The sequence below is a fragment of the Phyllobates terribilis genome, unplaced genomic scaffold (genome assembly GCF_046119375.1).
Source record: "Phyllobates terribilis strain yellow unplaced genomic scaffold, ASM4611937v1 Scaffold_5__5_contigs__length_657084704, whole genome shotgun sequence".
In the NCBI taxonomy this organism is placed as follows: Eukaryota; Metazoa; Chordata; class Amphibia; order Anura; family Dendrobatidae; genus Phyllobates; species Phyllobates terribilis.
Genome location: NW_027362765.1, coordinates 72719213 through 72747186, shown reverse-complemented (window position 1 = coordinate 72747186; position 27974 = coordinate 72719213). Strand labels below are relative to the sequence as shown.

At 46.9% G+C, this 27974-nt stretch overlaps 2 protein-coding genes across 2 annotated transcripts in view; both read right to left on the bottom strand.

Annotated features, from left to right (window-relative positions):
• LOC141270769 (uncharacterized) overlaps positions 1 to 27974 on the bottom strand; it is a 382593-nt gene that overhangs the window by 247090 nt on the left and 107529 nt on the right. The window lies entirely within an intron of this gene.
• Positions 6336 to 26894, bottom strand: LOC141270790 (uncharacterized). Its single transcript, XM_073680899.1, has 7 exons — positions 26773 to 26894; positions 16068 to 16217; positions 15759 to 15938; positions 15557 to 15677; positions 15376 to 15473; positions 12745 to 13437; positions 6336 to 7295 (listed from the first exon to the last, which is right to left on the bottom strand). Exons 2-7 carry the CDS (start codon positions 16143 to 16145, stop codon positions 6336 to 6338), a joined length of 2130 nt encoding a protein of 709 aa, XP_073537000.1. The 5' UTR covers positions 16146 to 16217; positions 26773 to 26894.

Sequence of the window (27974 nt, the reverse complement as noted above, 5' to 3'; positions counted from 1 at the left end):
GCTGTTTGCACATTAATGACCAGGACAATTTTTACAATTCTGACCACTGTCACTTTATGAGGTAATAACTCTGGAACGCTTCAACGGATCCCCCTGATTCTGAGACTGTTTTTTCATGACATATTGTACTTCATGATAGTGATAACATTTCTTCGATATGACTTGCATTACTTTGTGGGGGAAAAAAAATGGAAATTTGGCGAAAATTTTGCAATTTTCAAACTTTGAATTTTCATGCCCTTAAAATTAGAGATATGTCACACAAAATAGTTAATAAACAACATTTCCCACATGTTTGCTTTACATCAGCATAATTTTGGAACCAAATTTTTTTTGAGTTAGGAAGTTATAAGGGTTAAAAGTTGACCAGTGATTTCTCATTTTTCCAACAAAATTTACAAAACCATTATTTTATTATTTTTTTTAGGAACCACATAACATTTGAAGTGACTTTGAGGGGCCTTTATGACAGAAAATACCCAAAAGTGACACCATTCTAAAAACTGCACCCTTCAAGGTGCTTAAAACTACAGGAATTTTTGGAACGTGGAAGAAAAAAATTGGCATTTAACATTTTCTCACAAAAATGTTACTTTAGACCCAATTTTTTTTATTTTCGCAAGGGTAACGGGAAAAAATGGACCACAAAATTTGTTGTGCACTTTCTCCTGAGTAAGCAGATACCCTATTTGTGGGGGAAAGCCACTGTTTGGGTGCACGGCAGGGTTCAGAAGGGAAGGAGCACCATTTGACTTTTTGAATGCAAAAATTTGCTTGAATAATTAGCGAACGCCATGTCGCGTTTGGAGAGCTAGACCCCTCAAGGAACTTCTTTAGATGTGTGGTGAGCACCCTGAACCCCCAGGTGCTTCACGGAAGTTTATAACGTAGAGCCGTGAAGATAAAAAAATAAAAAAAAATTATACTTTTTCCACAAAAATGATCTTTTAGCCCCAAAATTTTTAATTTTCACAAGGGTAAGAAGAGAAAATTGACCCCAAAAACTGTTGTGCAATTTCTCCTGAGTACGCTGATACCCCATATGTGGGGAGATACACTGTTTGGGCGCACGGCAGGGTTCAGAAGGGAAGTGACTTTTTGAATGCAAACTTGGCTGGAATCGAGAGTGGACGCTATGTCGCATTTGGAGAGCACCTGATGCACCTAAACAGTGGGTGGAAACCCCCCAAAAGTGATCCTATTTTGGAAACTAGACCCCTCAAGGATATTATCAAGGGGTATAGTAAACATTTTGAACCCAGAGGTACGACACAGAATTTGATAACATTAGGTCATCATAAAAAAAAACATGCGGGGATCGCTTGTGTATGGCAGGCAATCCCCGCAAGTTTTTTTTGGCTGTATAACAGCCGCGAAACATATGGAGCGGAGACTCGAGCATGTCACTCCAGCACCCACGATACTCGATGCATACCCGAGCACCTGATGCAAACTCAAGTAGCGAGCACTTACGCTGAACACTAGTAGCCATATCATCATCAACCCCAAACCCAGAGTTTATTTTTAACTCTGTTCCTCGTGCTATATAAGTGAGTAGACTACTTTATTGTTAGGGTCAGTGCGATTACAGCGATACCAGATTCATATCGGGTTTTTATGTTTGGCAGCTGTCACACACTAAAAGAAGCTTTTTTTTGCAAAGACTAGACTTTGCAATCATTTTTCCATATTTCGACCGACAATCATGCAAGAGCTTTTACGGGACAATTTGACGTTTTTATTGGTACCATTTTTAGACAAATGACATTTTTTGATTGCTTGTTTTATTTGTTTTTTTTATGCCGTTCCGCGTGTTGTAAAATTGATAAGGTAGCTTTATTCTTCAGGTCAGCATGTTTACAATAATAAAAAATAGTAAAAAATAATTTTTTGCATCGCTTTATTCTGAGAGCTATAACTTTTTTATTTTTGCGGTGATGGAGCTGTATGGCGGATTGTTTTTGGAGACACAAGATGACATTTTCAGCGGTACATTTTTATTTACATTCGTCTTTTTGATCGCGTTTTATTTTATTTTTTGTTTGGTGGTATGATGATAAAGCATCGTTTTTTGCTTCGTTCTTTGTTTTTTTACCGCGTTCACTAAAGTGGTTAACTATTGGGACAGTTTTAACCACTTTACAGCCTGTGCCGTATTAGTACGCACAGGCTGTAATCCCCCGGTTCAGTGAGGGCTCCGGCGCTTAGCCCGCACTGAACCGGGAACATGTCAGCTGATTATTACAGCTGACATGTGCCCGCAACAGCCGCGGGTGGAATCGCGATCCACCCGCGGCTGTTAACATGTTAAATGCCGCTGTCAATCTCTGATAGCAGCATTGAACCGCGCCGGAAGCGCGTCACTTACCCAGCCCATCGGTGACCCTGTCACATGATCGCGGGTCACCGATGGGTGGGCATGACAACCCTGGGTCTGCAGTAGACTCCAGTGGTTGTCATGAGCTGGTCACTATGAGCGCCACCTGGTGGTCGGCGCTCATAGCACAGGACCATTTCTGCTAAATACAGGTGATCTACTGGTCCCCTGTATGTAGCAGAGGCGATCAGACAAGTGCTGCTTCTAGTCTCCTATGGAGACTATAGAAGCAAGCAAAAAGTGAAAAAAAAAATGGTTTTAAAAATATTAAAAAAATTAAAAAAGTATAAAAGTTTAAATCACCCCCCTTTCGCCCCATTCAAAATTAAATAATAAAAAAAAACCACATACACATATTTGGTATCGCCGCGTTCAGAATCGCCCGATCTATCAATATAAAAAAAGAATTAATCCGAACGCCAGAATTAAGTTTTTTGGTTGCCGCAACATTGCAATAAAATGCAATAACAGGCGATCAAAACATCGGATCTACCCCAAAATGGTATCAATAAAAGCTTCAGCTCGGTGCGCAAAAAAATAAGCCCTCACCCGGCCCCAGATCCCGAAAAGTGGAGACACTACGGGTCTTGGAAAATGGCGCCATTTTTTAATTTATTTTTTTTTTACCAAACTTTGGAATTTTTTTTCACCACTTAAATAAAAAAGAACCTATACATGTTTGGTATCTACGAACTCGTAATGACCTGGAAAATAATAATGGCAGGTCAGTTTTAGCATTCAATGAACGTGGTAAAAAAAAAAAAAAAAAAAAAAACATCTGTGGTATTGCACTTTTTTTGTAATTTCACCGCACTTGGAATTTTTTTCCCATTTTCCTGTACAAGATATGGTAAAACTAGTAATGGCGTTGAAAAGTACAACTCGTCCCGCAAAAAATATGCCCTCACACGGCCATATTGACCAAAAAATAAAAATGCTATGGCTCTGGGAACAAGGGGAGCAAAAAACGAAAATGCAAAAACGGAAAATCCCAGAGTTGCGAAGGGGTTAAAGGTCAGGTCATTCCGGAAGTGGCGATACCAAATATGTGTACTTTTATTTTTTTTCCATAATATTAATTTATGGGTACAGTATATTTTTATTTTTTTGGATTATTTTTTCATTTTTCTAAAATATTTTTAAAATTTTTTTCACTTTCTGACACTGTTTTTCACTTTTACACTTTGTCCCACTATGGGATTTTCATTTTTTGCAGACTGATCGCTTGCATAGCATAGAGATGCAGCAGCATCCCCTATGCTGTGCAGGCTGTCAGCCCTGCAGGCGGAAGTTAGACAGATTGTGGGCAGTGCACGATCTAACTTTCTGATGCCTGGTGACCCAGATGAATCATCATGACGACATCAGGTCACCTTGGCAAAGATCGAGACCCCACACATACAAGGCAAGGTCTCCGATTGAAGGCAAAAGGGGCGCTCTTTCCTCTGCCTGCCACGGAAAGCCTGCGGTCGACCTCGATCGCAGCATTTCGGGGTTTAATATGCCGGGAGCAGAGCGGGACCGCTCCTGGCACATAGTACCAGGTGTCAGCAGTGAGAATCAGCCGACACCGATCGCCCCGCACGGCTTCTGTGCGGGTGCGATAACATTGTGTGTTATAGTACGTACCTGGTCCATAAGGCCCAGGTCACGGGAACGTACTATTACTGACAATGTCAGAAAGGGGTTAATCCACCTCCACCATCCTTAAATGTGGATGTTGGATGTTTTTCTTTGATCACAATATTATCAGTATAGCCTTCATATCATTGCAAGGAGAATCCCGACAAGGTTTGTAGTTTCTGAAACACTGGTCCTGGCTAATGTAGGGCAATTCTCTAGAAAGTGAAACCATGGTGTCAAATTTCAAATTTGTGTTAGAGATTGAATTTTCATTCTTTTTAGAAAGAACACGCTCTAAATTAATGGAAAAAATTATAGCCACATAAATATTGAGCAGATTGTCTTAGAATTCGCTTTGTAAACTTGAATGTTTCTTAATAGGAAAAAAACACACAAAAGTATCTTATTTTGAAACAAGTTCCACCCAATAACTATCAGTTGCATTTAACTATTTATTTATGATGATAGACACATCAGTTCACTACAAATTTCACACATGAAAGAATGGGTAGTTGCATTCTTGAACACTTGAGACTATACTTTAAATTCCACATTTCATTGTCCCGTGCATCACGCAAAATCTTCATTTTTTCTTCTTGAGCAAATAAAAAGTACATACAGTACAGACCAAAAGTTTGGACACACCTTCTCATTTAAAGATTTTTCTGTATTTTCATGACTATGAAAATTGTACATTCACACTGAAGGCATCAAAACTATGAATTAACACATGTGGAATTATTTTCTTAACAAAAAAGTGTGAAACAACTGAAAATATGTCTTATATTCTAGGTTCTTCAAAGTAGCCACCTTTTGCTTTGATGACTGCTTTGCACACTCTTGGCATTCTCTTGATGAGCTTCAAGAGGTAGTCACCGGAAATGGTCTTCCAACAATCTTGAAGGAGTTCCCAGAGATGCTTAGCACTTGTTGGCCCTTTTGCCTTCACTCTGCGGTCCAGCTCACCCCAAACCATCTCAATTGGGTTCAGGTCTAGTGACTTCTTGGTCAAATAGCCCTTACACAGCCTGGAGGTGTGTTTGGGGTCATTGTCCTGTTGAAAAATAAATGATGGTCCAACTAAATGCAAACCCGATGGAATAGCATGCCGCTGCAAGATGCTGTGGTAGCCATGCTGGTTCAGTATGCCTTCAATTTTGGATAAATCCCCAACAATGTCACCAGCAAAGCACCCCCACACCACCACACCTCCTCCTCCATGCTTTGCGGTGGGAACCAGGCATGTAAAGTCCATCCGTTCACCTTTTCTGCGTCGCACAAAGACACGGTGGTTGGAACCAGAGATCTCAAATTTGGACTCATCAGACTAAAGCACAGATTTCCACTAGTCTAATGCCCATTCCTTGTGTTCTTTAGCCCAAACAAGTCTTTTCTGCTTGTTGCCTGTCCTTAGCAGTGGTTTCCTAGCAGCTATTTTACCATGAAGGCCTGCTGCACAAAGTCTCCTCTTAACAGTTGTTGAAGAGATGTGTCTGCTGCTAGAACTCTGTGTGGCATTGACCTGGTCTCTAATCTGAGCTGCTGTTAACCTGCGATTTCTGAGGCTGGTGACTTGGACAAACTTATCCTCAGAAGCAGAGGTGACTCTTGGTCTTCCTTTCCTGGGGCGGTCCTCATGTGAGCCAGTTTCTTTGTAGCGCTTGATGGTTTTTGCAACTGCACTTGGGGACACTCTCAAAGTTTGCCTAATTTTTCGCACTGACTGACCTTCATTTCTTAAAGTGATGATGGCCACTCGTTTTTCTTTACTTAGCTGCTTTTTTCTTGCCATAATACAAATTCTAACAGTCTATTCAGTAGGACTATCAGCTGTGTATCCACCAGACTTCTGCACAACACAACTGATGGTCCCAACGCCATTTATAAGACAAGAAATCCCACTTATTAAACCTGACAGGGCACACCTGTGAAGTGAAAACCATTTCCGGTGACTACATCTTGAAGATCATCAAGAGAATGCCAAGAGTGTGCAAAGCAGTCATCAAAGCAAAAGGTGGCTACTTTGAAGAACCTAGAATATAAGACATATTTTCAGTTGTTTCACACTTTTTTGTTAAGTATATAATTCCACATGTGTTAATTCATAGTTTTGATGCCTTCAGTGTGAATGTACAATTTTCATAGTCATGAAAATACAGAAAAATCTTTAAATGAAAAGGCGTGTCCAAACTTTTGGTCTGGACTGTACATATTATTAAATATTGAAATACACTTTCAAAACAGAGTAATAACTAAGATAATATAATTGAAATAATTTCCATACGGTCCACTGAGAAACAAAAAACAATATATCATGTGTCCCGTGCATCACAGCTCAAAGCACATTATCTTCAAACTTGTACTGTCCTCTTGAGTTCACCAGGACTGGAGTTGTTGTTTTCTTTAGAATTTGTCCTACTGAGTAAAGTAACTTATCAGCCTTCACTGGCCATTTCCAGTAGGTAGTTTTACCTGCTTGTACCATGATGGATATCTCATATTCATTCTCTACTCTTCCCGTTATTTCACCAGGATAGAGTTTCCCATCATACTTGACTATGACCCAGTCACCTGTTTTATAGCAGGCTGAACTAGCTGCATTCATTTCTACTCCAGGGCTAAGAGCATTCTTAAAAGCAAGCAAACATTTATTTGGAGAAGCTTTAAGTATATGCATGGACTTAATCCCTGGAATTGGGACACTTTTACAATTTCTGTCTCTGGAAATGTCTTGGTCATTTATTAAGAGAACTCTTGTCTTTGGCATTAGTTCTTTTACTAATTTTGAAAAGTCTGAAGCATTGTGCACAATTGGTGCTGATGCAGATTTACTCATAACATGACTGCGAACGAGAGATTTGGCTTGGCCACCAACGCCATCTACTATCCCCTTCCCGTGAGCTGTAGCAAAATACTTCCACGCGAATGGCTTTCTGTTCTTAAAGCCTAATTCTTCTAAAAACTCAGTCATGAATCGGTTTTTGAATTCTGAAGATGGGCCATCAGACCATATGACCTCATCAATGTCTGGAATAGCATCTGGTTTCGGTTCAACAATATCATACAGTGCACTGATGAAGCAAGCAACAGTATTCTTCTCTTTATATTTTGTAGCTGAACATATAAGATATGTTTGGCAGTTGCCATTGAAAGTTGTAGTAAACAATGTTACACTCCCTCTACTCCATAGAGCACTCTGAACTTCACTTTGATATTCACAGCTATAGTTCATTGCAAAATCAATTAGCATTGTACGGACTTGTGGGTTGACTTTGTCTTTAGCAAATTCATTTGCCTGAATACGTTTAGTATTCAAGTGATGAGCCATATACTTGAAATTTTCCTGTGCTAATTCTTGCAGTTCAGCAGCGCAGCCTCTTTAAGAGAGCAATGAATCCTGTTCTCATTTGACTTCTCCCATTCTCTCCACCATACATTTTGAGTGAGATCAAGTTCTGTGTTGAGCTTTACTCCAGAGCTGCATACATCACATAAACCAGTCCAACAATTAGAATTCTCATTAGAGTTGCATAGCGTTTTTTCCCAAAGAGATTTTGAATCATAGGGTATTTTTAAACCTTGCAATTTCAAAAAGAAGTTTTCACAAGTGTAAGGCAGCACTAGTCATCATAATGGGGGATACTCGCTGCACCGGGTAAATTAAGCACACGTGCAATGTCCTTCCGGTATTTTCTCAATATAGCAGTTTATTATATTATCATAAACCGCCTATCACACAGTTCACCGGGTCCAACTCCGTGGCACGCCGACACACATATCTACAATATTCATGAGCCAAATGGCACACAGGCCCACTTGCTCCAGGTTACAGCCTACGGCAAGGTAATAAATTATCAATGTCCATATCAACGTCCATGTAACAAAGTGTATTACCTTTGCCGGGTTTAGTTGCTGCAGTCCATTTAATCCGCCACCACTGTGGCTTTGTGGCTTCCCAGGTAGGGGTCTCTAGCCGTCGTTCCCTCAAAGGCCACTGACATCCACACAGGATCCAGGCTTTGCCTTTCAGGACTCTTCCTCAAGCCTCTGCCTTCCAAGGCCACTAGCATCCACACAGGATCCAGGCTTTGCCTTTCAGGCACCAGGCTACACTCAGCCTCACTAGGCCTCACACGGTCGGTGTCCCCCACACACGGGAACAGGCCTTACGCCTCTCTCACAGAACACACCTGTCTCCCATCAAGCAGGGTTTATATATGCATCCCGTGCACACACACACATACTGACAGGATCTTGCTGATGTCACAGTCATGTGATCAGAAAGACATTCTGTGCGCGCAGGACCTGTGCTATGCAACAGTCAAGTGACCAGTCACCTGAGGGGGAAGGTACATGGTCAGGTAAAACACATCCTGGACCATTACCGTAATGCCAGCAAGTCGCTGCATTACATATCCCCCCCCTCTGTTCAAACTTGTGGGGTTGAACACATAATATACACAATCACTATAACCCCCAGCTCACAAGAGACCATGTACTTTACAATAGTGCTACTCAGCCCCTGGAACATTAGCCGATTCCTTAGGGACCTACCATTTATCACTGTCACTGACTTCGTCAGGTCACCTTTCCGGGTCGTAACCTTGTCAGGTCTCCCCCGCTCCCAGCGGTTAGTCGTAACTTTATCAGGTCTCCCCCGCTCCCAGCGGTCAGTCGTACAGCGATGTGACTCACATGCCCTGGTATCCAAGGTCCGGTTCGACTCCGTACTGTCCCGTCCTCTATTGGGTCGTTTGTATGGGCTGCTCAAACCTGAGTTACTGGAGGTCTCACTACCTCTAAACCCACGCCCACTACTCTCAGGACATCTTGAAAGGTCCCTAACTCCAGCTATAGCTGTTCTGTTATTTAGGGGGCCCTTTCTCTGTCTGGTCTCATAATTTCTAGACGGCTGCCATCTTCTGCTACTCAGATGATGCTGTCTATCCACTCGCAGTCTAGCGAGATTCAACTGTTCTACCTCTTGCAGGTAGGTCACTCGGTACTCCAACAGCATGCGCATATATCCCAGGCTTTCTTCTGTTCCTACAGCGGAGAATGATACCATGCCGTCTTCGTCTGGTATCCAGTCCTGACGATCACGTGGACTGCTTACTTTCACCACACCAGACTTCTTGACCATTATCTGCATGGTTCGACCATTTCTCCCAACGAGCTTCTTCACCCGAACATGAGGCACCCGGATGACCTCTTCACGCATACTGTGAGCTTTCCTCATCAACTCCAGTTGTCTAACGGCTTGTTCAGTCTTCAACCGGAGAAACCGCTTCGTGTGAATACATAGCCAGTGCATGTCACTTAGGATAGCCACCGTCTTCACTGTGACTTCGGTCGTGGACAGGACCACCAGCTGTTTAGCTTCTGAGGTCAAGTACACCTTACAGTCTCCCACGGCCTTCTTAAACTCCTCATGCACGGACTCACTGGTGCATTCTTCCCTCAAATCCTCGGGTATATCTACGAGGCACTTGTACCGAGACGTTTCGGTCTCACCAGTGGTTTCCAGACGATCAACCAGCTCAGGTTTCAGGGACAACTGACCTCCAGCTTCTTCACCCTGTATGCTTTCCCTGAGTTGACTCACAGCTACAACTTCACGAATTTTCGTCTTGACCACTTCCATCTCATATTTATCTGTGGTTAAACTCTCTTAGCTCTCCTCAGGTCCACCTTCTCATGGTATAAGGGAGTGAGTGCAATGTGTTCGCCCTTTTCCTTCTCCAAGAAGGCCTCATTCACTGAGTGATACTTTGTCAGGCGACTTTTGAGCCCAGAAACTTCTTCCTCTAGCTCCGCCACTCGCCTCTCAGCGGCCCGTCTCTGAAGCTCTTCCTGCTTCAACTGCTCTTCCAGCAGCAGAGTTCTCTCAGACCTCTCCGTCTCCAATGTGCCCACTCGGCTCTCAATAGCCAGTCTCTCACGCTTCTCTTGCGTCCACTGGGTTTGTAGCAACTCCTTGAGCAGCTTGACTCCGACATCCACCGAACCCTCCGAGCCCACATCACTCGAGGAGGTATCTGCTTCATACCTCCCATCACCAGCGGTCAACTCCTGGCCCTGGTCTGTGGCTTTTCCGATGGACTCCTCCATCCTCTCTCGCTCAGCTTCCATCTTGCTGACTGTTTCCTTAAGGTACGTCTCCGCCTTCTGGAGAGTATCACAGGACATCTGTAGCTCCTTCACCTGAGCTTCCAGATCTAGGGTCTTTCCCCGGAGATCATAATTCTCCTCACGGGTGTCTTGCAGAGTGGTCTCAACCACTTGGCGCACTTGCTCTGCACCCGCCTTATCCTCCTCTAGTTTTTCCTTCACCTTGAGGAGATCCTCATAATCTCTCTTACTCTGTTGCAGTTCCCTACTGCGTTCACCACACTCCTTCTTGGAGTCACACAGCTCCTGGTTGAGTTGTTTGCGCAGTCGTTCTAGGATTTGTTCGCGTCCAGAAACACCATCCTGCCGCGCCTCCTTCTCAAGCTTCAACTGCAAAACCTCTTCCTTGATTTTGCGGCGGTCCTCCTTAATTGCGTAGAACATTTCCTTCCACTGGTTAATTTCCTCGTTGTTTCCCTTTAGATCTCGCTGTAAGTTCTTCACAAGCTGGTGTATTTTCTGCTGTTCAGACTCCAGGATCAACTGGTCTGAGGACACGTTCCCCAGGTTTTCACATAATTGCTGCACGTCACTCTGACCCTGCTGGCCGATAGGCTCCAGCTCTTAGTCACGACTGGCCGCCTCCTCTTTCAGGGCTGTCAGATCCTTCTGACTCTGTACCGTACCGGAGGTTGCTACTGGCAACGTCACCTCCTCTTCTACCTTTGATGGAGGATCCACACTTGAAGCAAAGGCACACAGAACTACATTCTCTTTATTTTCATTTTCAGCCAAGTCTACAGGAGCAACCTTTTTGTGGCCCTTGCGCCGTCTACGAGATGGGGACTTTCTCACCTCATCTAGCCCCTCTTGACTGACCTCTCCTTCTACTTTCGTAGTGTCACCATCAGCTACGGGGTCTGTGTCACTCCCCATGGTGTTGTGGACTAACAAGTCACCTCCCACTTTGACGTCACCCCCTTCTACTGGAGCTACCCCGTTATCAACGGTCACATTGTCATTTTTAGGAGGTACCAACCCACCACCAGTAATTTTTTTTTATTTTCTATCCTCCACGCTGTTTTGAACAACCGCCCCTTTTTTAGACTCTGCCCCCTTTTTAACAACCACACCGGCAGGGGAATTTTTACAAGAAAAATCAATAATAGTCTTAGGACTCAGTTCACAACAGCTCTTACCACCTCCCCGGGCACTCTGGGACAACACTGGCGCCCCCGGAGAGTTCATAGAATGGACCACTGCCGCCATTCCATATGGTGCCCACAGCTCCTGTGGTTCCTGCACCATGTCCAGTTTCATGTCCAGTAGACGTTTCTTAAATTCCTGCTGCGGTTTTAACAGGCACTTTAATCGCTCTAATCGCTCAATAGCTTCAGACTCAGTTGCTGCTCCCTTCACAGCCATTTTTATCTGCTCCTGCATTTCCTCAGGACACTATTCACCCACCGCTCTCCCTGGAAAAATTCGTGGCCCCGCCGAGCCACCGCAAACCAGGTTTTGCGCGCGCGGACAATCTTCGCAACCCCGCTGAGTTGCAGAAAAACCGGATTTGAGTGCGATGACAATCTTCGCAACCCCGCCGAGTTGCAGCAAACAACCGGATTTGAGTGCGACGACAAACTTTGCAACCCCGCCGAGTTGCAGCAAACAACCGGATTTGAGTGCGATGACAATCTTCGCAACCCCGCCGAGTTGCAGCCAGATGCTTTAATCCACACTCGTCGTCCTGTGCTGTTGCCCCTAGCAACCGGGCTGCAGTTGCCCCTAGCAACCGGGTTGTCGTTGCCCGCATTCTCGAACCATATGTAAGGCAGCACTAGTCATCATAATGGGGGATACTCGCTGCACCGGGTAAATTAAGCACACGTGCAATGTCCTTCCGGTATTTTCTCAATATAGCAGTTTATTATATTATCATAAACCGCCTATCACACAGTTCACCGGGTCCAACTCCGTGGCGCGTCGACACACATATCTACAATATTCATGAGCCAAGTGGCACACAGGCCCACTTGCTCCAGGTTACAGCCTACGGCAAGGAAATAAATTATCAATGTCCATATCAACGTCCATGTAACAAAGTGTATTACCTTTGCCGGGTTTAGTTGCTGCAGTCCATTTAATCCGCCACCACTGTGGCTTTGTGGCTTCCCAGATAGGGGTCTCTAGCCGTCGTTCCCTCAAAGGCTACTGACATCCACACAGGATCCAGGCTTTGCCTTTCAGGACTCTTCCTCAAGCCTCTGCCTTCCAAGGCCACTAGCATCCACACAGGATCCAGTCTCGACCTTTCAGGCACCAGGCTTCACTCGGCTTCACTCGGCCTCACACGGTCGGTGTCCCACACACACGGGAACAGGCCTTACGCCTCTCTCACAGAACACACCTGTCTCCCATCAAGCAGGTTTTATATATGCATCCCGTGCACACACACACACACATACTGACAGGACCTTGCTGATGTCACAGTCATGTGATCAGAAAGACATTCTGTGCGCGCAGGACCTGTGCTATGTCACAGTCATGTGACCAGTCACTTGAGGGGGAAGGTACATGGTCAGGTAAAACACATCCTGGACCATTACTGTAATGCCAGCAAGTCGCTGCATTACACAAGTCAGACATTTGCATTGATCAGCTGGTATATCATGTAGGAGGAGAACATTAGCTGGCCGAAGTTTACAAAATGTAGAAAACCCCACTTCAATTTCAGTAAAGGTATCACAAAATACTGTATAAGCTTCCCTCAGACTAAAAGTCAAGTAGTATTTCCTTTCTTTGGTTTTCTTTCCATTTTTCCATATAGTCATCTCATCTTTCATTCCTGGTGCAGTGTAAACAATATCTGGTTTGTTATAAAATTGAATAACCGTCTCCTGTACTTCAAGCCTAGAGCTAAGTGTTTGTTTCTTTGGTGTTTCCAAATTTAAACCTTTGTCTGCAACAAGTTTTGCAAGCACTGCTTTCTTTTTTGAAGGAGATTTAGGTAGTGCATTACAGGTTTTTTTAAAACCCTTTCCAAATGCCTGGGGCGAGCGATAAGTTCCACTTGAAGTTGATGGGACTGCAGTGCTGGTAGTATGTTCCCTTACATTATCTGATTTTTTTCTCTTCCTGTATTTAGCCTTCCTTAACCTCTCTTTCCTTCTCAAAATTTGTAGATCAACTGTATTTTGATTTTCCTTTTCTAGTTTACGTTTTTCTTGCATTCGAAGTTTATTGCTCTCTCGCACATTATCTGCATTTCTTATCCTGTACTGCTTAGCCCTTTCTTTGTCACTGACATTATTTATTTTCCCCATGCTCTGAAAAATACAAACCAATTAAAACTACTTTGATATTATCTTAAAAAAAATAGAATATTACAGAATACCTTTGGGTTCCCTTAAATGCATCAACCATCGGCAGAAATTGGTGCTGCCGGCAATTGATGCGTTATCTGCCTGTTAGTGTGCGCTCACACACCTGGCACTGAGCGATAAGTCGCTCAATCGACTTGTGCTGCTGCTAATCAGTTGTTCTTCGGGGGTGTTGCTATGTTAGCTAAGAGCCAACAAGCCATAGGACCTTTGGTGATGTCATGGGTCATGTGAGTGATTTGATTGGCTCAAAAGGGTCATGTGCCGCTTTCAGCCAATGAAATCGCTCATGTGACCCGTGACATCGCCAGGTCCTCCAGCCTCTTAAGAGCTAAAAGCACGGAGAGTTCTACTGTCGATTATATCTTCTAAAAAAAAAAATATCGCCCAACAACCCATCCCATTCATAATGAGATAAGACACACTTGTGATTTTTTGGCTCTGCGTCAATGGAGAGAAAAAAAAATCATCGGCGTGTCCTATCTTTCGGCTAGAATCGCTGCCCCTGTGCTAACACAATTTGAACAATTTACTGAAAAATCACCAGAAAATTGTCAAAACCCAGAGATCGCATGCGATAAAGCAGTGTGAAAATCGCAATCACCTGTGTGCATTAACCCTTAGAGCGTGAGTACCTGATATCTTAATTCCACAACTCTAACATCGAGACAGTCGCTTGTTGCAGCCTGTAAGGGCTAAAACACACATGTATTTTCGGTTCGTCCGAAAATCGGGAACATGTCCGAATTTAATTAATTCATCCGAAAATACATTTTGAACTCTGTTTAACGCCATTCAAACATGGGTTTGAATGGGGCGCTATTCTTCACAGAAATTCGCATGCATTGTTAATTAATGATGCAAAATTCTGACACACACAGGGCAGTGTACAGAATTCATTTTAGCCCTAACCCCCTTGAAACCCATAGGTTTCAATGGTGTCCGATAGTGCGCCGAAATTCGGTCCGAATTTCTGATCGAAAATCGGAACACACTTCGCCAGTGTGTTTTAGCCCTAAGGATGCCCTTAGTTACTTATCCACCTGAAACTTTCCTCTTTGTTCAGATTTCCTCCAAAAAAATAGTTAATCAGTTGCAATATGGAAAATAAAATAACAATATAACCATATAGGCAGACGACAACTGATGAAGATAAAATTTCTCATCCATCATACATGAAATGTCTCATGCAGGTAGTGTGACAACTGAAGGGAAAAAAATGTCCCGTGCATCACATTTCACAATTAGTCATTTTTTAAGTGTATATTTAGGAATTTTTTAAAAAAGGTTCAAGCAATATCAAGAAAAACTATCATTGCAGTCCAAGACTGAATATGGCTGTGAAAAGCTTCTTCAAATCACAGAAGTAATGAATTAAAGCAAGTAATAAACTTCTAGCTCATTTCTCTGAGTCCCGTGCATCACGCATACTTTATGTATTTTTTAACATTCCTTTTTTGATATAAGAATTTTTCTTTTCCTTAAAATGGAATAACAGGAAGGTGTAAAAACTAGTAAAAGTGATTAATCAGTAGACATAAAATAATCTAGGATGTTATATTCATTTAATTACATGTGAATGTCCCGTGCATCACGCAGAGAATCACCCTGTAGCATCGATGCCCGTGTTTGAAGTCGCTCAGATCACTCACTCTTACATTTTTAATGTGGATTCTGGCTGATAACTCCTCACTTAATTTTATACTACACTCCGGGGACACGGGTCTCACTCCACACAATGAAGCTTAAATCAGGAAAGTGCTGGTGTTTCTATTAAATTGTCAATAAAGTGTATAATACTGGTGGATAAAACAAGACTGAACACAAGACCTTCACAGCCTCCTACAAATCAAAGAGATTTCATGACACCTTCTCTCCATTTACCTGATGATCCTGAGGAACATTAGGATCTTCTTGTTTACAGTCCTGTGGAAGAAGAGGACGGGGACATCTCTCTGGTGTTGTCCTCTCACTGGATAGAACTGGAGGAAACACATACAGGGATTGAATTCATTCTTTACATACAGATAATTATAGGCCGTGTGTATTTAGTCCTGTCTATTACCTGGGGATGGGGGCTGGGGAACCTCCATCTTGACATCCTTGTACAGATCTTTGTGTCCTTCTAAATAATCCCACTCCTCCATGGAGAAATAGACTGTGATATCCTGACACCTTATAGGAACCTGACACATACATTGATACTGTCATCTCCCGATCCCTTCATAGCATTACTGTTTAATTCCCAACATTCCCAGAAGTGTCACCTCTCCAGTCAGCAGCTCAATCATCTTGTAGGCGAGTTCTAGGATCTTCTGCTCATTGATGTCCTCATGTATCAGGGGGTGAGGCAGAGGCCCCATGATTGGGCTCAGCGGTCTTCCCCATCCCTCAGACACAGGGGCCTGACAGCGCTCACTAGAGGTCTTCTTCACTACTGTGTAATCCTGGTTATGGAGAGACACATTAATAAATCTCACTACAAACATTTTCAGAGTCCTCACCTTTCCAGTTCTGTCCATCTGTTATTCCCATAGATAAGAATGATGTAATGTGACATCATCAGAATCTCTCACCTCTCCAGTAAGCCGGAAGAGGATCTCTAGGGTGAGGTGTAATATCTTCTCCGCCCTCTTGTCCCTGTCCCTATCCATCCTTGATGGGTCACTCAGGAAAATTCTGTTATATAGAAGATCTCCACTGTGAAAATCCGATATTGTAGGGACCTGAATGGGAAGAAGATGACGAAGTAACATCATAAAGATCCCATGTAAGAAATCTCCGGAGCTGTTACCGGCTTCACATGATCACTATATCCAGTCATGGCCCTGTACTACCCCCAGTATAACACACAATCACATTATAGTCACATACTGAGATTTATCACAGAATATTTCTGTGACAAATGGCACTAGATACCCCCTGTATAATCACACCGCTGCCACCACTTGTGAAGAATGGCAGCAGAGAGATCCCGCAGAATCCCCCTGCTGCCACCACTTGTGAAGGATCCATACCTCGCCACCTGCCTGACGTCACAATTACATCAGACGGAACATGTGATACGGATCTGCCCTTTGCACCAACATGACGTTCTGAACCCCCTCTGGGACGCGTAAGGTCAGATTGGTACAATTCTACACAGATCCCCCTGTCCACCCGGGTACAGGAAGGCACCGGGAGTGAAAAGAAGTGGCCCACTCAGGTCACTGACGTGGCACCACACTCGCTCACACACTTGACAGGCTGAAAGGCCCCTTTACTAGCTCCAGTGAAGCAGAACCTTGTCGGCCTGGTAGAGCTGCCACCAGTTTCTATTACAAATAAGTTCCCGGTCCATTAACGGGAATTATGTCGGGCCCAAAACCCGCCCAGGTAGCATGAGGATTAAGCCGAACAACGGACGTGTGGGTTCGTGGATCGAGATAAAAGAGCAGCCCAAGGTTAAATAATATATTTAATTGCCTTAAGGGCACACTAGACATTACACTATATAAATAAGGGTTATACATACATAATGGTCAGAGATGCAAACAATAGTAGTGGTACAAAAGATATAAGCAGATATTAAGAGTCAGTTATCAGTCAGATGGAAGGCCTGGCTTGCGGGGGAAGGGCTGCCACATGGGAGGCTTTGTTGCAGGACTTCTCCCACACGACGTGTTGTCACAACCTCCCAGGGAAAATGAGATGGAGCTAGGGCTGCTGGAGCACTTAACCCCTCGGGTCATTCCCCCTCCTGCCCCCTGGCTGGACCTAAATCTCCACCCCTGGCCTCTCTCAGCTAAAAACTAAAATGGGCTATACTTCTTTAAGAGATGGTCCTAGGGAGCCGGTTCTGGTGTTATCGGATTCAGCCGGGCCCCTGCTACATGTGGAGGCCAAACACAGTGGCCCTAGAGGTTTCCAAAAGGCTGTGCCGTGTATCTCCCTATCCCTGCACGCTAGACTGTGCTGGAAGCTAGGGTGACATTCTTCAAGTTCGGGTGGTTCCAAAAATCTATTTGGTGCATCACTGGGATGTATCGTATTCCCATAACTTGGTATTGAACTATACTTGTCTGTCACAAAGGCTATGCGGCATGGCTGGGGTCCACAGGGGGCCTTCCAGTAGCAGCTCCACAGCTGCTGATGGTGGTGGTGGTGGTGGGGGGGTTTGTCACTCACTGTCCCTCAGTCCCCTCCTTTCTCCTTGCTGCAAAAGTGTCCAGTTACAGATTTACACTGTAGATCTGTATAAATTACCCACCAAACAGGGCACAATGATTGACATGATTATATCTTCAGTATTCTTCCCACCTCCTCCCTTTAGAGGGCGCTAGGGAGCAGCACCACCCAGTGTTCCTTCCCGGGCACTGGCTTTAGAGCTCCCCCACCTACCCAGCGTTCCAGGTAGTGGACTTTTCTCATACCCAGCTGGCACTTTTCCGGCTTAATGGTCAAGCCTACCCGTTGGATCCGCCCGAGTACCTGCGCCAAATGCTCCAGGTGATCCTCCCAGGTGGGACTAAAGATGGCAATGTCATTCAGGTACGCGGCCGCGTACCCTTCGAGTCCCTTGAGCAGTGTGTTGACCATCCTTCATGCTGAATGGCATCACCGTGGACTCGCACAGTCCAAATGGGGTGATAAAGGCAGAGCGTTCCCATGCTTCGGGGGTCAGGGGAATCTGCCAATATCCCCGGGCTCAGATCCATGATGGTCAGGTACTTAGCCTTGCCAACTGATCGAGCAGGTCATCGATGCACAGCATTGGGTATGCATCGGTGACCGTGACAGCATTGAGCCCCCTGTAGTCCATGCAGAAACGGGTTGTCCGGTCCTTCTTTGGGACGAGGACCACAGGCGAGGCCCAAGTGCTGCTGGATGGTTGGATGACCCCCAGCTTCAGCATCTCGTCAATCTCCTGGCGCATGTGCTGCTGTACCACCAGGGTGACCCGGTATGCTGAATGCTGTATTCGGGGGTTAACCCCGGGGTCCACGTGATGGACGGCCGACTCTGTACTTCCGGGCTTGTTGCTGAACACATCCCGGAAGGGGTATAGGGTTGCCCACAGCTGGGACCGTTGGTCCGACAACAGCTGGTGGCAAACCTCCACTTCCTCGATGGTCCCACCCACCCTAGCCTTGGCGAGCATGTCCGGGAGGGTCTCCGCCTCTCCCTCCTCTGGTAGGGCCTTCATCATGTTTACGTGAAAGACCTTTCCTCCTTCCCCGGGCGTGGTCTAGGGTGACCAGGTACGTTAGGGTGTTGAGCCGCCGGTGCACAGGGTACAGGCCTTCCCAGGCCTCCTGGAGCTTGTCCTGAGGTACGGGGACCAGAACCCACACCTTTTGACCCACCTGGTAGGTCCTCTCATAAGCATTCTGGTCGTACCATTGCTTCTGGTTGGCCTGGGCTTGCGTCATATTATCGTGCACCAGCTGCGCCAAGGCCTGCATTTTGTCACGGAAGCGCACAACATATTCAATGACCGACACTCCAGGGGTGGCCAAGTCTCCTTCCCAGACCACCTTCATCAGAGCCAGGGGGCCCCACGCATGGCGGATGTACAGGAACTTCCCATTAGGCAAATGGCAGGTGTGGGAGGTACCGCTCCCAGTCCCGCCCGTGGGAGTCAACCAACATCTTAAGCATCAGCTTCAGGGTGCCATTGAACCATTCGCACAGGCCGTTAGTCTGTGGGTGGTACGGACTGGTCACCAGATGTTGCACCTGTATTTGCTTACAGAGGGATTCCATCAGCTGTGACATGAACTTGGTCCCCCAGTCGGTGAGCATTACCTAGGGGTAAACCCACTAGAGAGAAAATCTCCAGTAAGGCGGAGGCCACCTTGTCGGCCCAAATGGACAAAAAGGCTACTGCTTCCGGGTACCGGGTGGCATAGTGTACTACCTCAGTATGAAGCATTTCCCAGAGCTGCTGGGAATACACCGCCATCCTCCTGAAAGGCTCTTCAATGATGGGCAGAGTTACCAGAGGGGCTTTGAAGTGCCGCCACGCCTTCCCCACCCTCTGACAGATGTCACACGACAGGCAGAAGGCAGTCACCTTAGCTCCCATCCTTGGCAAGTAAAAATGCTAGTCTAGCCTGGCCTTGATCTTAGTGATCCCTAGATGTCCGGACATCGGAATCTCGTGCACCATTCACAACTCCGCCCTTAACGGATAGGGTACCACTAACTGTCAGTCCCTGGGTCACGCCTCCGGTGAACCTCGCTGGACCGTTAACCGGTACAGCTGTCCTTGGTCCCAGACCGCCCGCTCGAGGTCTGAGTCCGAAAGGAGGCTGTGCCACCTGCTCCTTCAGAGCTTTCAGGCTGTCGTCAGTCTCCAACGCCGCCTGAAACCCGACTGGACGTGGCCAGAATAGATGAAACTGCCACGACTTCTGTCAGTCCACAGGACCTGTCTCCTGGCCTCCGTCTGACCCGGCAGCCACTTGGGCAGAAGGGGAGAAGCCGTCGGATTCCCGGGGGGTCCCTGGAGCCCAGGTGCCACCACTGTGCGTGACAGCAGCCACGGTCACTGTTGTTAGAACCCTCCTGTTAGTTTTTTCTATTTTGCTGGTCACATGACTTTTTGCCTATTTAATTCAGCTCCGCCCTGGCCTTGCTGGACTTCAGTGTTACATTTACTCTTAAGCTAGCCAGGTGCCTTGTACCTTACTCTGTAGTTTGCTTGGTCTTTTGACCACTAGTACTTCTGTTTGTTTGTTTGTCTTTGCTCTGCTACAATTTCTGCTAGGAGGTGTCCAACTATATCCCAGTCCTTAGTTCTTGTAGGGACCCCTTCCTTATATCTATAGGTCTGCGTTCAGACTAGCCGAGGACTTAGGCGGGTCTGTTCACAAGGAACAGGTCCCCCGCTGCATCGTAGGGAATCAGCTTAGTACTATTGTAGGGACAGTTTTCCTATCTTTCCTTAGTGTTTGTAGCAGTTCATAACAGCTGTGATCGCTGTGGCGCCCGCTTCTCCTATGCTTCTGACCAAGCCTCCGGTCTAAATGGATTACCCTGGCCCTCTGACATCCCGGTTGTGGAGGAACCCTGCCATACGGCCTTACCTGGGAGCCCTACCTCTCCTGGGACTGCCCCGCCCTTGGCGTGGCATGGCATGCTCCCCCTCCGCAGCTGTTTGCCCCCTATCTGTCCCCTCTGTGACAACCTCACAGGACAAACTGCTCCAGTCTGCAGGCTGGCCGCACTCTAAGGCTTTATCACAGCTGACTTGATTGATCCCTCCCTCCCCCAAGGGGAGGAACACAGTATGTCACCCACCCCCACATCTCCATCCATAGGCATGTTAATAACATTGGCATCAACAGGGGTGGACATGACGTTGTCTGGAGGGTCAGGCCTTGGGGGTTCAGTGTCCACATAGTGGGACACTAACCGCCCCAAGTCTCTCCCAAGTAAAACACTTGCGGGAATGTTAGGAGATACCCCCACCTCCAGCCTTGGCGACGGGCAGCGCCCGCTCGATGCCTCCAATCCCAGAGACGGTGAGAGTTTTCCCAGGTATCAAATCCGGGGGAGACACCAGTTCAGGCCACACAAGAGTCATCTCAACGCCGGTGTCTCTCAGTCCCATGGCCCTGGCGTGGCCTATGGTGATGGTCTGAAGGTAGTCAAGGGACCTCCCACCACCCCCACTCACACACAAAACAGTGGACGGTTTCTGGGATGGGCCCTTCTGGCACTGGGGACACATGGCTTTGAAGTGGCCCGGCTGTCTGCAAAGGTGACACAGTCAGGGTTCCTCTACCAACGTGGAGAGGAAAGCATGGGTAGGTGCCCCCTTGGGCCTGGGGGCAGGGACAGCAGTCTTACTCCCTCTCCATCCGGCAAGTTTCTTAGCCTCTGGAGTCCTGTTGTTGGAGTACTCGCTGTTGCAGAGGCCCCTTTTGGCTTCTGGTCACAAAGGTATTGTTGGAGGTCCTCCAGGCAGTTCCACAGAAACTGCTCAGTCGCGATGAGCTCCTTCAGCTGCTGGACGGTGGTGAGCCCCAGTCCCGTGGTCCATTGATAAACTGCTCACAGTAGGGACCGCATGTGATCAATCCAGCGGTCTGCAGGACCCCGCTGCATACTCCGGAGCTTCTTTCGGTACAACTCAGGGGTCAAGTTGTTCTGCCGGACCAGAGCCTGCTTGATGTCTTCATAGCTCAGGGTGGTCTCACTGGTGAGGTATCCAAAGATCTCCAGGGCCTTACCCCTAAGGCGGCGGGTTAAGAACTGTACCCACTGGTCCTCAGGCAGATGGTACTGATGGCAGGTTTTTTCACATGCCAGCAAGAACGTGTCCAAGTCCCCTCCTTTGTCCAGCAGGTGGATGTCCTACGCCCGTAGCTTCGGGACTCATATTTCAGGGGATTTGCGACTGGCTGGAGCCTGCAGTCGGAGCTGAAGCATATTTTTCTGGTGCTCACGCTCCCGCTCACGTTCCACCATGAGGGTCTCGAAGGTGGCCTTGTCCCCAGCCTGGAGACTCACCAGGGCAACTTGCATGAGGGCACGGGGACGGTCAGGTGGTGGGTTGCCCACTGCAGGACCGACCGCCGGCGATTCTTTCTCTGGGAAGCTTAGGAGGGACTCCCCTTCTTCTGGAGCGACATAGTCTTCCACCTCCTCCCTAACATCCGGAGCATTGGCATCTCCTTGGTTCTGCCCCTGGTGCCACTGGCCATCCTTGCACTCTGTGGTCACTGACACCGAACTGCAACATGATGCACCCACACACCTTACCGTATTTGCACTAGGACTGTCTAGTGCTGAGCTGATCCTAAGACCCCAGCAGCAAAATCTACTACTGGCAGTCCTTAGTGTCTGTGAGCATGCATTCCACACTTCCACATACTATTATCTCGATCCCTCACCGCTTGCCACCACTTGTGACGAATGGCGCCAGAGAGATCCCGCAGAATTCCAATGTTGCCACCAGGGCTGTGGAGTTGGTAAGCCACACCTCGGACTCCTCAATTTCCATGACATCGACTCCGACTCCCTCTCCCTCATACATGGCTCATGTTTAAGTGATAAATTTACTGTAGCACAGATTCATCTCAGCTAAAAGTCTAGACCCTTAGATCAGGAATAGGACAGACATTTAATAACTTTCCCAAATTCTTATGAAAAAAATATTCCCCACAAACTGCATTGAACTACTGTACCCAATTTTAGGAGTCGGAGTCATTCCATTTTATACCGAATCCGACTCCACAGCCCTGGTTGCCACCACTTGTGAAGGATCCACACCTCGCCACCCGCCTGACGTCACAATTACGTCAGACGGAATTATTATTATTATTATTATTATTATTATTTATTATTATAGCGCCATTTATTCCATGGCGCTTTACATGTGAAAAAGGGGGTATAATACAAGAACAATTTCAATAATCTTGAACACAATGTGACAGCGACTGGTACAGGCGGAGCGAGGACCCTGCCCGCGAGGGCTCACAATCTACGAGGGATGGGTGAGGATACAGTAGGTGAGGGTAGAGCTGGTCGTGCAGCGGTATGGTGGAGCGGTGGTTACTGCAGGTTGTAGGCTTGTCGGAAGAGGTGGGTCTTCAGGTTCCTTTTGAAGTTTCCACGGTAGGCAAGAGTCTGATACGTTGGGGTAGAGAGTTCCAGAGTAGGGCGGAAGCACGGGAGAAATCTTGTATACGGTTGTGGGAGGAGGAGATAAGAGGGGAGTAGAGCAGGAGATCTTGTGAGGATCGGAGGTTGCGTGCAGGTATGTAACGGGAGACTAGGTCAGAGATATATGGAGGAGACAGGTTGTGAATGGCTTTGTATGTCATGGTTAGGGTTTTGAACTGGAGTCTCTGAGCAATGGGGAGCCAGTGAAGAGATTGACAGAGAGGAGAGGCCGGGGAATAGCGGGGGGACAGGTTGATTAGTCGAGCAGCAGAGTTTATGATAGATTGGAGGGGTGCGAGAGTGTTAGAGGGGAGGCCACAGAGCAGGAGGTTGCAGTAGTCAAGGCAGGAGATGATGAGGGCGTGCACTAGTGTTTTTGCAGATTCATGGTTTAGGAATGTGCGGATCCGGGAGATATTTTTAAGTTTGAGTCGGCAGGAAGTGGAAAGGGCTTGGATATGTGGTTTGAAGGAGAGTTCCGAGTCCAGGGTTACCCCGAGGCAGCGAGCTTGAGGGACTGGGGAGAGTGGGCAGCCATTGACTATGATGGATAGGTCAGTTGGGAGGGTTGAATGAGATGGCGGAAAGATGATGAATTCTGTTTTGTCCATGTTAAGTTTTAGAAATCTAGCAGAGAAGAAGGATGAAATAGCAGACAGACATTGTGGGATTTTGGTTAATACGGAGGTGATATCAGGTCCAGAGAGGTAGATCTGTGTGTCATCAGCATAGAGGTGATAATGAAAGCCATGAGACTCTATGAGCTGTCCCAGGCCTAAGGTGTAGATGGAGAAGAGCAGGGGTCCTAGAACTGAACCTTGGGGGACACCGACAGATAGGGGGCGAGATGAAGAGGTGGTGTGTGAGTGGGAGACACTGAATGTCCGGTCTGTTAGGTATGAGGAGATCCAGGATAGGGCCAAGTCTGTGATGCCGAGAGATGAGAGAGTCTGTAGTAAGAGGGAATGGTCCACTGTGTCAAAGGCAGATGACAGGTCTAGGAGGAGGAGGACAGAGTAGTGTCGCTTAGATTTGGCGGTTAGTAGGTCGTTTGTGACTTTAGTCAGTGCAGTTTCAGTAGAATGGTGCGGTCGGAAACCAGGTTGTAGGCGGTCAAAGAGGGAGCAGGAGGAGAGGTGGGAGGACAGTTCAGAATGGACATGTTGTTCCAGTAGTTTTGAGGCATAGGGGAGAAGTGATATGGGGCGATAGCTAGACACAGAGGATGGGTCAAGGGAGGGCTTTTTGAGGATGGGTGTGATTGAGGCATGTTTGAAACATGAGGGGAAGACACCAGTTGTTAGTGACAGGTTGAAGAGGTGGGCTAGAGCTGGGATGAAGATAGTGGTAAGGTTTGGGTTGAGGTGGGACGGGATTGGGTCAAGTTTACAGGTGGTGAGGTGTGATTTGGAGAGTAAGGAGGAAAGTTGATCTTCAGAAATGGTGGAGAATGTAGTTTTGGAGGAGGAGGGTTGAGTAGGTGTGGGGAGGGGCTGTGGGGGCTTTAGGCAAAAGCTTTGTCTGATGGTGTCAATCTTCTGCTTGAAGAATGAGGCAAAGTCTTCAGCTGAAATAAGAGGAGAGGGAGGAGGCACTGGGGGACGGAGGAGAGAATTGAAGGTGTTGAATAGTTGTTTGGGGTTGTGGGACAGGGAGGATATGAGAGATGTGAAGTATGTTTGTTTTGCTGCAGTGAGTGTGGACTTGAAGGTAGTGAGGGACTGTTTGAATGCGATGAAGTGCTCATGGGAGTGGGACCTTTTCCATCTACGTTCAGCAGCCCTGGAGGCCCGTCGCAGTTCTTTAGTTAGGCTGGTGTGCCAGGGTTGTCTGTTGATTGTGTGAGTCTTGGTATGCATGAGGGGGGCGACCGAATCGAGAGCTGCAGCTGTTGTGGTGTTGTATAAAGTGGCAGCAGCATCTGCATCATGTAAGGAACTAATGTCTGTAAGAGGGAGGAGGGATTCAGAGAGAGAGAGTGTAGGTCAAGGTGTTTGAGATTTCTACGAGGGTATTCAAGTTTGTGGAGTGGGGATTGTTGCCCCGGGGAGGAGAGAGAAGAGAATGTGAGTAGGTTGTGGTCAGAGAGAGGGAGAGGTGAGTTAGAGAGGTTAGATAGGGAACAGAGGCGGGTGAAGATGAGGTCCAGCGTGTGGCCGTCTTTGTGGGTGGGTGTGGAAGACCACTGGGTAAGACCAAAGGAGGAAGTGAGGGATAGAAGCTTAGAGGCAGCTGAGAGGGAAGTATCAATGGGGATGTTAAAGTCGCCCATGAGGATAGTGGGGATGTCAACAGAGAGGAAATGAAGTAGCCAGGTGGTGAATTGGTCAAAGAAAGTGGTGGCTGATCCTGGGGGGCGGTAGATGACAGCCAGTTGGAGGTTGGAGGGGGAGTAGATGCGCACACAGTGCACTTCAAAAGACGGGAGAGTAATTGCGGGCGGCAGTGGGATCTAGGTGAAGGAGCAGTTTTCTGAGAGGAGGAAACCTATTCCTCCACCGTGCTTGCCGTTGGGGTGGGGGGTATGGGAGAGGTGGAATCCGCCATACGAAAGTGCAGCAGGAGAGGTTGTGTCGGAGGGGGTGAGCCAGGTTTCAGTGATTCCGAGGAAGGAAAGCTTGTTAGTGATGAAGAGATCGTGAATGTAGGAAAGTTTATTGCAGACAGAGCGAGCGTTCCATAGAGCTCCTGTTAGAGGGACTGGGGAAGCGGAGGCTGGGCGGATGGGTATAAGGTTAGAAGGGTTACGAGAGTTTGGGATAGATCGGGGGTAGGAGGTGGAAGTGAATGTAGGGATGTGGTGAGGAGGGCCAGGATTTGGAGAGATGTCGCCGGCAGTAAGGAGGAGCAGAGAAAGCGTTATTAGGTGGGAGCAGGAGAGGGCATGAGGTGGCTGTCTGTGTTTGGAGACAAAGGATTGTATGTTGTGGAATAGCTCTGAGGAAGAGGTGAGATGGGTGGGGAGAATGGAGGGAGAGATGAAGAGTTCCTTTCCAGGTGTAGGGATTAGGGGTGGTTGAAAGAAGTGAAGGATTAAGGGGTGAGAGTGAAAACAAAAACAAACATTGTTTACTGTGACTTAGTATCCAGTTACCTTCAGTTCACTTCAGGTTCAATTCAGGATTAATTCAAATTTCAGACACTTGATACTGATCTACCCTATGCACCAATGTGACATTCCGCACCCCATCGGGGACACGTAAGGTCAGATTGGTACAGTTCTACACAGACACCCCCCCCAACCCATGTCCACATGGGGTACAGAAAGGCACCAGGAGTGAGAAGAGGTGGCCCTCTCAGTCACTGACATGGCACCACACTTGCTCACACCACTGAGAGGCCCCTTCACTAGCTCCAATGAAGCAGAACCTTGTCGGCCTGGTAGAGTTGCCACCAGTTTCTATTAGATATATGTCCCCGGTCCGTTAACGGGAATTATATCGGGCCAGATAGTGACAACATGGAGCGGGCGACGGCCATAATGGAGATTGTACAGTAACAGCAGCGAGCGACGTCAGGAGGGAAGTGACCCAACCTAATCCAATACAGACAGACCCTGATAGAGCAACACAGACGGGGACATGGAAGCACTGAGGGGGTTAATAGTAATGGGGGATCTCCACATACCTCCACCTGCAGAGCCGCACACTGGATATATGGCTGTTCTGTGCGCACAGGACCTGTGATGAGGTCACAGGAGGGGAGGAGTCAGGGGTCACATGGTCAGGGGCCTCAGTGGATGCAGGACTCTGCTGTGATGGTTGTCATGGTGCTGGATGAGGGGAAGTTTATGTGTGGGGTCAGGAGGGATTTACAGTGTGGATGGAGCAGCGTACTGCGCGGAGCCGGGCACGTACGGATGAGGTCTCATTACCACACAATTACAGATAAAAAACAAACCCTTATCTGTGGTCCAGGACACAATATAAACAATAAAATACTTGGGGCAGCACAGTGGCTCAGTGGTTAGCACTGCAGCCTTGCAGCACTGGGGTCCTAGTTTCAAATCCCACCAAGGACAATATCTGCAAGGAGTCTGTATGTTTTCCTGTGTTTTCTCCAGGTTCCCTGGTTTCCTCCCACATTTCACAGACATAATGATAGGGAATGTAGATTGTGAGCCCCAATAGGACAGTGATGATAATGTATGTAAAGCTCTGTGGAATTAATGGCGCTATATAAGTGAGAAGAATAAATAAATGTCACATTAAAAGGCAACTTTGAATCACAAAAACATCAAAGGGTTTGGGAATAAAAACTTATTGGAGTCTTTGATACTATCCCCACAGGACCAAATCTGCCATGGGATTTATGACTTGCTACAATATGAGGAATCTGCTCCAGAGACAGAAGGGCACCAGGTCTCTGATCTTACATGGATACTGGGACAATAAAACTGTCATACCACTTATCTAATCCAATTATGGATTCACTCTCTAAGCTCAGTTTGTTTATTTAAATGTCCATTTACTATGCCATGCCACTGTCTTTTTTTGTGCATATATTTGTGTTTCTTCATATATTTTGTTATACCATGCCTGAGGAAGAGACTTAGGGTATGCGCACACAATCAGTATTCGCTGCGAATTGGACGCAGCGCAAGTGCAATCCGCAGCAGCCAGATGTTACAGCATAGTGGATGGGATTTATATTAATCCCATGCCCACTATGCATCTGCGGCACACCCGCGGAAACTGACATGTGGCGCGTCTTTCAAGACCGCAGCATGTCTATTTCCTCCTGCGGGTCCGCATGCGGGCTTTCTCCATAGACCTAATCTCAATGGGGAAAGCCCGCCTGTGAGAAAAAAAAATGGGCGCCGCTCATTT

Coding starts and splice junctions, on each gene's coding strand:
- LOC141270790 (XM_073680899.1), bottom strand. CDS start 16,145: ATGGATAGGGACAGGGACAAGAGGGCGGAGAAGATATTACACCTCACC. Junction 15,474..15,556: donor TCCCCAGCCCCCATCCCCAG/GTAATAGACAGG, acceptor TGTTTCCTCCAG/TTCTATCCAGTGAGAGGACA. Junction 7,296..12,744: donor AATGCAAATGTCTGACTTGT/GTAATGCAGCGA, acceptor AAACGTATTCAG/GCAAATGAATTTGCTAAAGA.